Source organism: Zosterops lateralis (assembly GCF_965231275.1).
Source record: "Zosterops lateralis genome assembly, chromosome: Z".
NCBI classification, from domain to species: domain Eukaryota; kingdom Metazoa; phylum Chordata; class Aves; order Passeriformes; family Zosteropidae; genus Zosterops; species Zosterops lateralis.
This window is the reverse complement of record NC_139800.1, coordinates 81,263,413-81,272,566: the sequence shown is the minus strand read 5'-3', so window position 1 is coordinate 81,272,566 and position 9,154 is coordinate 81,263,413. Positions and strand designations below refer to the sequence as shown.

The window sequence follows — 9,154 nt, the reverse complement described above, 5'->3', positions numbered from 1 at the left end:
TTTTTTTGGGTTTGTTTGTGGGTTTTTTGTTGGTTTTTTGTGGGTTTTTTTGGTAAACAGGGAAGTGGGAAAACGCAATATACAGGAGATATTTGGCTGATTTACACTTTAACTCAGTGGAATGGAGTGGCTGGATTTAAAATACACATAGCGAGTGTTTCTGGTATTTTTTCTGGTTTTGTAGCAATTGTTGCAGGACTGTACAAATTGTTCACATTCTTTTGAAAATATACTGATTTCCAAAGGCAATAAATTGGTGGCTGTTCAGCCAAATCCATCCCCAGGTATCGCAAGATACCCTTGAAATTACAGAGTGTGTGGACTCGGCTGAAAAGCTGTAACTAATTAAAAATAAGGAGTAAATTAATCCTTCCTTTTCACTGCTTTGCATAGCTCCCTAAAATTTAAACTTTAGGACCATGACATGATCATGGTATGGTGGAAAAAAAATCACAACAATTTATGAGCTTGACTTCTGGTCTATCAGTGAAATCACTTTGGCAAGGACTCCTCTCTTTTTTAAAAGATGCATCAACTGAACATGTTGAGCTGAGCTTTTTTGGGGGACAGATTCACCTCAGGTACCTCTGGACCACACATAGAAGGGAGTGAGAACCTGCGTGGTACCACCTGCACCATCAAACCCACCTGCACTGGCCCCAGGGCCACCAAGGTCCTGCCCCAAGGGGTCCAAAGGCAAAAGCCACCTGCCCATGCCCCACTTGCCAGCTTGGAGAGGAAGAAAATCACCTGGAGCAAGGGAAGGTGCCAGTCTCTGGATGTTTGTGGAGAATTTGTCTTGCAGAGGGTCTTGCACCAGCTGCAGGTGCAAGTTCTGGGATGTGTCAGCAATTAGGGAGCAAACAGAGCTGGGTGAGGAGGGAAAGGAGGAGCAGAGCAGGAAGGTGAGTGTGGAAAGGGGGAGCAGAAGTGTGGACTGGTGACCAGTGGGATGCACCAAACCCAGAAGCACATGGAAACCACCTTCACAAGTCCACAGTCCCCACTGCACAAACCACAATGTCCTCTGGTTGCTACTGGCCAGGTTTAGGTTCTTGTTTGTTTTTCCCAGAGAAGATCTCTCAGCAGATGTCAGTGTATGAATGTGGGATTGTCTCTGGCTTGATCACAGAGCCTGCAACTAGGAAAGTAGAAAAGTCTGTGACTTTTTCACCATTTCAGTCCCTTCTGTGTCTTTTATAGTCCAGTGAGGTCAGGTGGGGTGGCACAGGGCAGGGAGAGTCACACCAATCGGGTCACTCACCAGATTCCAGTCTTAGACCAGTCTTAGACAAGGTTCTAGCTTCTACATACTGAAAAAATTCCACTGTCACAAAACTCCCTTGGATAAACCTGCAGGATCTTCCACAATGGAGTTGGTAATGGAGTATCCAAGACCAGTCTCAATTTTCATATGAAATACCTTAGCTTTTTTCCAAGTGACTTTCTTGTCACTCCCTCGTCGACGAGGCGCTCTCTTTGCTCATGAGCCGGCTCCGGATCACCATGCTGCTGTGCCTGGAAATCTGCTCCTGGAACTCGGAAGTCATGAAGAAATAGAGGATGGGATCCAAGCAGCAGTCGAAGCTGGCGAGGCTCAGGCAGAAGGGCTGGGTGTAGAGCGTGACGGTGCTCAGGAAGCAGTCGGTGATGACATTCTCCTTCACCAACATGTAGAAGAAAAAGTTGATGTGGTAGGGAGCAAAACACACGCAGAACACAATCGCACACATGGAAACCATCCTCAGGGCCTTCTTCCTCTCCCCACTGTTTTCTGGCGGGACGTGGAAGCCCCGGATGGAGTCTCTGGTTTTCCAGGTGCAGAACAGGATGGTGATGAGCGGCCCCACGAAGCCCAGGAGCTCGGCGGTGGCCGTCATCAGCACCGTGCCCACCTTGCTGTCGATGGGCTTCACACCCAGGTCAGCAAAGCAGCTGGTGGTGTTGGAGCCCAGCCCGTGGCTCCTCATGATGGGGAAGGGCACACAGGCAGCCCCCACGATGACCCAGACCAGGGCACTGATGGCCACATCGTAGCGGCGCTTCCAGTCCTTGGCTCGGAAGGGGTGGTAGAGGAAGAAGTAGCGCTGGATGCTGATGCAGGTGAGGAAGCAGATGCTGGCGTACATGTTGAGGTACTTCAGGTAGAAGCAGAGCAAGCAGAGGACATCCCCAAAGGGCCAGGTGTGGTTGATGTAGTAGTAGATGCGCAGGGGCAGTGAGAGGACGTGGGCCAGGTCGGCCATGGCCAGGTTGATCATGAAGATGACGGCTTTGCTCTTCTTGCTGAGGAACCGGCACAGGACCCACAGGGCAGCGCTGTTGGCCAGCAGCCCCGGGATGAAGATCAGGGTGTAGGTGGTGGCATAGAGGCTGCTCTTGAAGGTGATGTCCTGATGGGAGCAGCTGTGGTTGCCCTGGGTCATGACTGGGTTGCTGGAGGAGGCTGTGGTGGTGTAGGGTGGGTGGGTCATTCCTGTGGAGAGAAAAAGGGGATGTGAAGGCAAAGGCACTGCAAGAGTTGTCAGTGCTCACGTCTGCCTTTCCCATTTGGCTGTTCAGCACACAGCAGAGGTTTGGGAATGTTGTATGGGTGAAACATCCTGGAATCATGTTCAGAGCTGCCCTGTCAGGAATCCCACTCTTCCCACAGGGGTGGGAGGCCATTCCTGGTGTGTCAGTCCTAGGAGCACAAGTGGAGCTGTGCCACACTGATCATGGGACAACAGGAGAAGCTGCCCATCCTTTGGCTATCTCCTCAAGGTCTCCTGTGGTTTGGTCTCTGGGAGCAAGGCAGGAATACATGGATGAAAGGTGGGCATATCCCAGCCTCCATCATAGTCATGGCTCAATGTTCAGAGCATGAGTGCCAAGCCCTGGATCATGGAATGATTTGGGTTGAAAAGAACGGTAAAGCCCACCCAGTGCCATGGGCAGGGACACTTCGCACTATCCCAGGCTTCTCCAAGCCCTGTCCAGCCTGACCTTGATCACTTCCAGGGATATGTTGGGCTGTGTTGGGCATTATGTGGGTGACAGGCCTCCTGAGCCCCTCAGAGAACCTCACAGACCCACTTTCTCTGGCATTACGGGCACAAACCCCATGCAAAAGTGTAACAGGGAGTGGTCCTGGAAAATATGACTGTTGTGAACACAGCCAGTGCTCCTGTAGTGTTCTGTTAATGTATTTAAGCTGATGGAACACACAGAGACCTGGTCACGCCACCAGCTTCTATTTCTCATCCCCATGGCAGCCTCAGTCTGACTCTTTTTTCCGTCAGATAATTTTACTTTTTAGGTCCTGCCCATTTCTGCGTCTTGGCCATCAGCAAAAATGCCACGTGTTGAACTGCTGGTCCCCCTTTCTCTTGGCAGCTTTTGTAACTGGGACCAGTAATTTTGGTAACTTGTCATCAGCAAGGCAACACAGGCAAGACAGGAGGAGTTGGGGTTTATTGGGGGTTTCCTCCCAGGGTCATAATTCTTATTACAGTGATTCCCTCCCATGCTGAATATAACAGTTAAAGCTAAAAATCAGCTTCATGTGGCACTGCAGACACTGATTCACTCCTCTGACTCATTTCCTGCAAGGGGCATTTGCCAGAAAAACTGTCTCTGTAGGTAGAAATTAGTAACTCCTACTCTGTTACTGAAGCTTTTTCCTTCTTGTTACCAAAAGAGTTGAGTTTAGAGCTCTCAGTGACACACAGCACAAATAGCTGGGTTTTCAGCAACTTAATCGTTGTGGTGCTTACATTTGGCAGCTCATCCAGACACTGCTCCAGGCTGCCATGGAAGGGTTGGGATTCAGCCCCCCAAATGCCCAGGCGTAGCAAGGTGCCACATGGGACACAAGCAATGAGCAAGGCCTTGTAATTCTGCTCCTGCAAGCTCCCCAAACAGCTTTTCTGCCTCAGCGTCTCTTTCACATCCCCACAGCCTTCAAAAAGCAAGGTCTGTGTGTTTATCTCCTGCAGCAGCCTCCTCTTTGGCATCTCCAGCAGGGAAGTGCTGCCTCTGGGAAGCTCTCTGCCTCATCCCCTTCCTTCACCTGGATCCCTCAGAGCTGCTTTTGTCTGCCCAGCTCCCTCCCAGTCCCCCTGACCACACACAGCTCTGGGACAGGATGCCCCATGTTCCCCAGCAGCCCCATCCCAGGACACCACAGCATAGCTCCTGCCATGAGGCCAAAACAGCCCCACTAGGAGGGAAGAGGCTCAAACTGTGATGGAAACATAGAAGAGAAATTCATCTGGCTCACAGATTTATGTCCCCTGATGTAGGGGCATCCATGGACGGCAGGGAGAAGGAACTCTGCAGACCTGAGATGTTCTAGAAACACGTGGTTTTATTGCAAGGGTGGTGGGTAAAGAGGGCTTTGCCTTCAGCCACCAGCCTGGGCTGGAGGGAACCCCAAAGAGAGAGAGAGAGACAGAGGGTGTGCGGTAAGGGAGGTAAAGGAGCTAAGAGGGGTAAGAGAGAGGTAAGAGCAGTAAGAGAGCAAGGACCTTGTTACAATCCATTATATCTCCTTTTGTGTTGAATATTCTAATTTACAGTGACCAACTGGTGAGAGATACAAAACCTACAAACTTTGCATGCAGCCTATGAGAACTGCTATATTACTATGTCATCTTATATTCTAAACTCTAAAGACTACTTTTCTTATCTACTTTTTCCCTGATACCTTGGCAGGGTGGAGAGGGGCTACATTCTTGGGTCCTTTTGTTTTCTGTCCTTCAACCCATCTCCAGCTAATCACCATCTTCCTGCCTGCCATGATCACATCTCAAAGCTGGCCTTCATTTCTATTTCACTCACAGATTTTACATCTCCGATATTTCTTACCAGCCAATCATATTCGCAAGCCCTTCCTGTCTCATCTTTCCCAACACCCTGAGAAGCAGCAATGGGGGCCTGCTGCTCTCCATCCAGGACAGGGAGTAAGCAGGGTCTGGAGCTGGGCACAGGGATGTTCCTCCCCTTGGAGTGGTGGGTGTGGGTTACATCCCATTTCCTGGGAGAACTGTGAATTTCTGCTGCCTGGGAGGTTTCATCCCTTTCCAGCTGTTGTCCAGCTGGCCAAGGCCTTGTCTCTGGTAAAAGCACTGCCCACTGCACCTTCTGTCCCTTCAAGTCACCTCTCCCTTTGCCAAGAAACCATTTTCCAAGTCCTCATGCATCTGGTTTTCCCTGGATACCAAAGCTGGAAGGTCTGCCTGCTGCTCCTCCTGACACAGCTGGTGGATTGCCATTAAAACCACATAGGTTTAGGTACATCTGCAAAATGTTATATTTTAAAGACACTTTTATAATTAATTATCCAATTAAATGCTGGGCAGTGTGTGCTTGTTCTTCAGTCCAATGAGTGACAGCTGCCAATTTGCTTATCAAGGTCCTTAAATACAGCTAAGCCTTATTTATTCCATGATTCTGTGACTTAAGTCTCATGTGACACTAAAGACAACTGGGGTAATGGGGTGAAGGTCTGCTGACTCAAACTGGGCTCTGACCAGAGGTTTTAGGGCAAACTGCTGTACCCAGGGTGTGCTCCTGGAACACCAGGGTGATGCTGAGGGCACACACTCCATCCCAGAGCTCAGCTTGGCTCTCTGGTGGGACAAACTCTGCCCTGGAGGAGCCCAGAGCATGGAGAGCTTCCCCTTCATCCATCACCTTCATCTGCTAATTGTCCACAAGGTGTCAGAGTTCATCCAAACTTCATTTCTTGGCTCTCTCTAAATTATTTTTCTCACCCCCAAGTATTATCTGAGTGGCAGCAGTGGGAGCTCTCATGAGTCCACCTTGCCATGGTTTAGGAAGATCCCAAACTGAAAACATCCAGTGTTGCTGAATAACTGATATTAGGGAAAAAAGTTGCTCCCAGAGTGGGCCTGGTTGCTGGTATCTTTTCTGATGATCTTTAAAGGTCTTTTCCAACCTAAATGATTCTATTATTCCATTTTCAGGTAGAAGAGTCCTGAAAAGCTGCACTTTGATGGAGATTGTGGTGAACCTTGGAGCCAGGAGGTTATAAAACCCTTCCTGCAGGTGATTTCCCAGCCCAACCACCCCAGCAGATCTATCTCAGACACTGGGAACAGGAGGTGGATGCTCTGGAGTCAGGAAATCCCTCTTTTCATTCAGGGAACTCAGGATCTGAGCAGAGTGACCTGACTGGCAGTGCACACAATTAATCCATTACCACAATTAATATGCGTAAGGTGGTGGCTGCTGGCTCATCATCAGGGCCCTTTCTGAGGATGAAGGATTTCATTACAAAACCATAAGAACATAATGAGATTAAACCATCTCTTTAATAAAAATGCACCCAGACACGCACAGGGCACCACAAAATTACTGCATTTCTGCCTTTCCTCTCATTTTGGCTCAGACTGAGGCTTAATCCCACACCAACCCCTTCTCTTCCCACTTGTGCACAAAAGCAGACACTTGAAATATCACTAAGGGTCCTAAAATTACATCTACAAAGTCCTTCACTGTGTGGTGGGTGTGCAGCAGAGGCTACAAAAGACTGAAATCTCCAGTAGGATTTTATCAGTGCCCTTTTACATCTTGCAGAGAGTTGGCTCCCACTACAGCTTTGTTTTCAGAATATTAATTTGAAAAAAAAAAAATATTAAATAAACACACCATGGTCCAACCACTATATTTTATATTTTTGTGAGATTCTGTATCCCTGATGCTGCTGCAATAAGGATATAAGAAGTGAGCATGTTATTACTGGAGCTTTGGGAACTAAGCATAGCATTCCTAGGCAAAAGACATTCATCTGGATAGGCTGGGAAGCACAGGGATGTCATTCCAGAGTCCTGGATCTGTCTGAGGTGCCCATGAGAGCCAGGTTAATTGATTTGATTGGGGCACAAACATCTCCATGCTCTGCCTTCAGTGCGTGGCTGTGACACCAGACTGAAACCTCTGCACTTGAAGTGGAACAGTCTACAGTTGAAGGTGGTTTTTTTTTTTTTTTTTTTGTTCTCCTTCACAGAAAAGGAGCAGGTCTGGGCTGTCTGCTGTATTTTCATTTTGCAGCTCTGGTGGAACTGCTTCCTGCAGCTCCAGCAGAGACACCAACAGCCCCCTCAGGGTGCTGGCTCCAGGCTGGGCAAAGGCTATCCCACAGATGCATTTCCTTCATGGATGGAAGTTCCATGGCTGATGATGTTGGCATTGGGGCCGAAGTCCCAGCACTTCTACTTGACCCAAAAAAAATGCCCTTGAAAAGAACCTCCCCATCCCTGCACAGCTCCTGCTCCAGCCTGCTGAGGAATCCCCTCCTGCAGATCCTGGCATCCTCACTCACCCTCTGTGAGATTCCCTCTTGATCCACTTACAGGAATCTTGGATTCAGGGGCCACCCACTCTGAATCCTGTCTGTGACCACTGCAGAGGCTGTTTGCTGGGCTCCCAGCAGAGCTGAGCTGCTGGTGCAAGTGAAAGCCGAGTCAGCAGAAAAGCACCTTTTACAAAGTACAGCTGGAAACCTGCAAACCATGAAGTCACGTTTAAAAGCTTCAGCCCATGAAGTTATGTTTAAAACCTTCAACCCGTGAAGTTTAAGAGCTCCAGCCCATGAAGTCAATTTTTAATCCAGAACAGTGACTGCAGTCTGAATTAGGAATTAAAACCACCTCAGGATTCTCATCAGCAAAAGCAAGTCCAAGAAATCCTGCTATTTTTGCCATCTTGTGCCCCCTCACTATTATCAAATTCATCCTGTTGCTGCTCACTCACAGAGCCTTAGATGGCACAAAGATAGGCAGCACTTGGATTTCATTTTATGGCAACATAAACCCCGTTGGAAAAAAAACAGATTTGCATGCTACCCTTACTATCAAGTATGACTTTAAAATAAAATGCCTTCCCGGAGGAATCCAGCAAGAGACCAAAATTATCCCTATTAATGACACTGGAGGACAGTCGGAGCACTGCTACTTGCCCACGCCTGACATTTGTTTTTGCAGGCGCAGCAGCTGCTGTTTGAACTCCTCCATGTGTTCACCCAGAGCATCGGCACATGAGGAGAGCAGCGGCTGCTGCTGCTGCTGCAGGGCTCCAAGTGCCACAAATCTCCTCCTGGCAAGAGCCACCCCCTAAGGAAAATCCCGAGGAAAAGGACCTTGCTGCAGGGGCAGCACAGGCACGGTTCTGGATCCCAAGGAGAGGGTTCAAAGCAGGCTTACCTTGGCGGGCAGAGCTGTGCTCAGTGCAGCTGAGTGCTCAGGAGGAAGTGGAATGTTCCCTGCACCACTGTTTACACGAGCGAGGGGACCTGACTGACATCATGAGGTGTCACAAAAGGTGCTGCTTGTGCTGGTGCTCAGCTGTGGCTCCAGCCCTGCTCTCAGCCCTGCCAGCCCAGTGCTGCTCAGGTGCCCTCACAATGACCCCAAAAAGGGGTTATGTGCCTTTGTCCCAGGTGTTTTCTCTCCTGGGCTCTGCCAGGACAGCACCCACTGGGAAGATTCCAAGTGGAGCTGGGTGCAGGGCACCCCTTCCTCCTCTCCAACTCTTTGTCCTCTCCAACTCTTTGTCCTCTCCAACCCTTCCTGCTCTCCAGCTCTTCCTCCTCTCCAAGCACAGCTCTGAGCAGACCATGGAAATGCTCCCGAGGTTTTTTCTGCCTGCTCCTGCCTGGCAGTTCAGCCTTGCTGTCTCCTCCTGCACCTGGAGCTGAGGAACTGCTGGGTGCTCTGCTCCAGCTCAGTCCTCCTGTGGATGAGGTCTGACTTCCCACTGGCTTTTTTTAACACAGTGTGAGCTTTGCCTGACATTTCTCCTGAGCTAAATAAGTCCCCAACTCAATTTACACTCGCTGGATGTCCCTGCCAGCAATGCCCAAGGGTGACACTTCTGACATTGCTTCAATGAACGGGCACAGATCCAGCCTCACCTTATCCCAGGAAATAAATACACAGCCAGAAGTACAGCTTTATCCTCTTGGAGGATCTCACTGTTTGGATTTTCAGAAAGCCACCAGGAATGTGCCCTGCTTTGCCTCTCTGGGGTCTGTCTCTCAGCACTCGACAGTCCCTGTCCTCACCACCTGAGCTCTACTCTGCAGAGGTTTGAGACTGTGAAATCAAACCCCACAGCAGCTCCTACCTGACATGGGGACAATGTAAGTGTT

At 49.4% G+C, this 9,154-nt stretch overlaps 1 protein-coding gene across 2 annotated transcripts; it reads right to left on the bottom strand.

Annotated features, from left to right (window-relative positions):
* Window positions 1-215: 215 nt before the first annotated feature.
* On the bottom strand, window positions 216-8,725 carry LOC310922514 (putative P2Y purinoceptor 10). Of its 2 annotated transcripts, XM_083883140.1 has the most exons (3): window positions 8,208-8,725; window positions 7,328-7,508; window positions 216-2,476 (listed from the first exon to the last, which is right to left on the bottom strand). In XM_083883140.1, exon 3 carries the CDS (start codon window positions 2,472-2,474, stop codon window positions 1,452-1,454), a length of 1,023 nt encoding a protein of 340 aa, XP_083739266.1. In that variant the 5' UTR covers window positions 2,475-2,476; window positions 7,328-7,508; window positions 8,208-8,725; the 3' UTR covers window positions 216-1,451. The 2 variants fall into 2 exon arrangements, with proteins under 2 accessions (XP_083739266.1, XP_083739267.1); XM_083883141.1 differs by lacking the exon at window positions 7,328-7,508.
* Between the last annotated feature and the right edge of the window lie 429 nt (window positions 8,726-9,154).

What these genes read in the sequence shown, in the direction of transcription:
- LOC310922514 (XM_083883140.1), bottom strand. Translation starts at nt 2,474, where the DNA reads ATGACCCACCCACCCTACACCACCACAGCCTCCTCCAGCAACCCAGTC.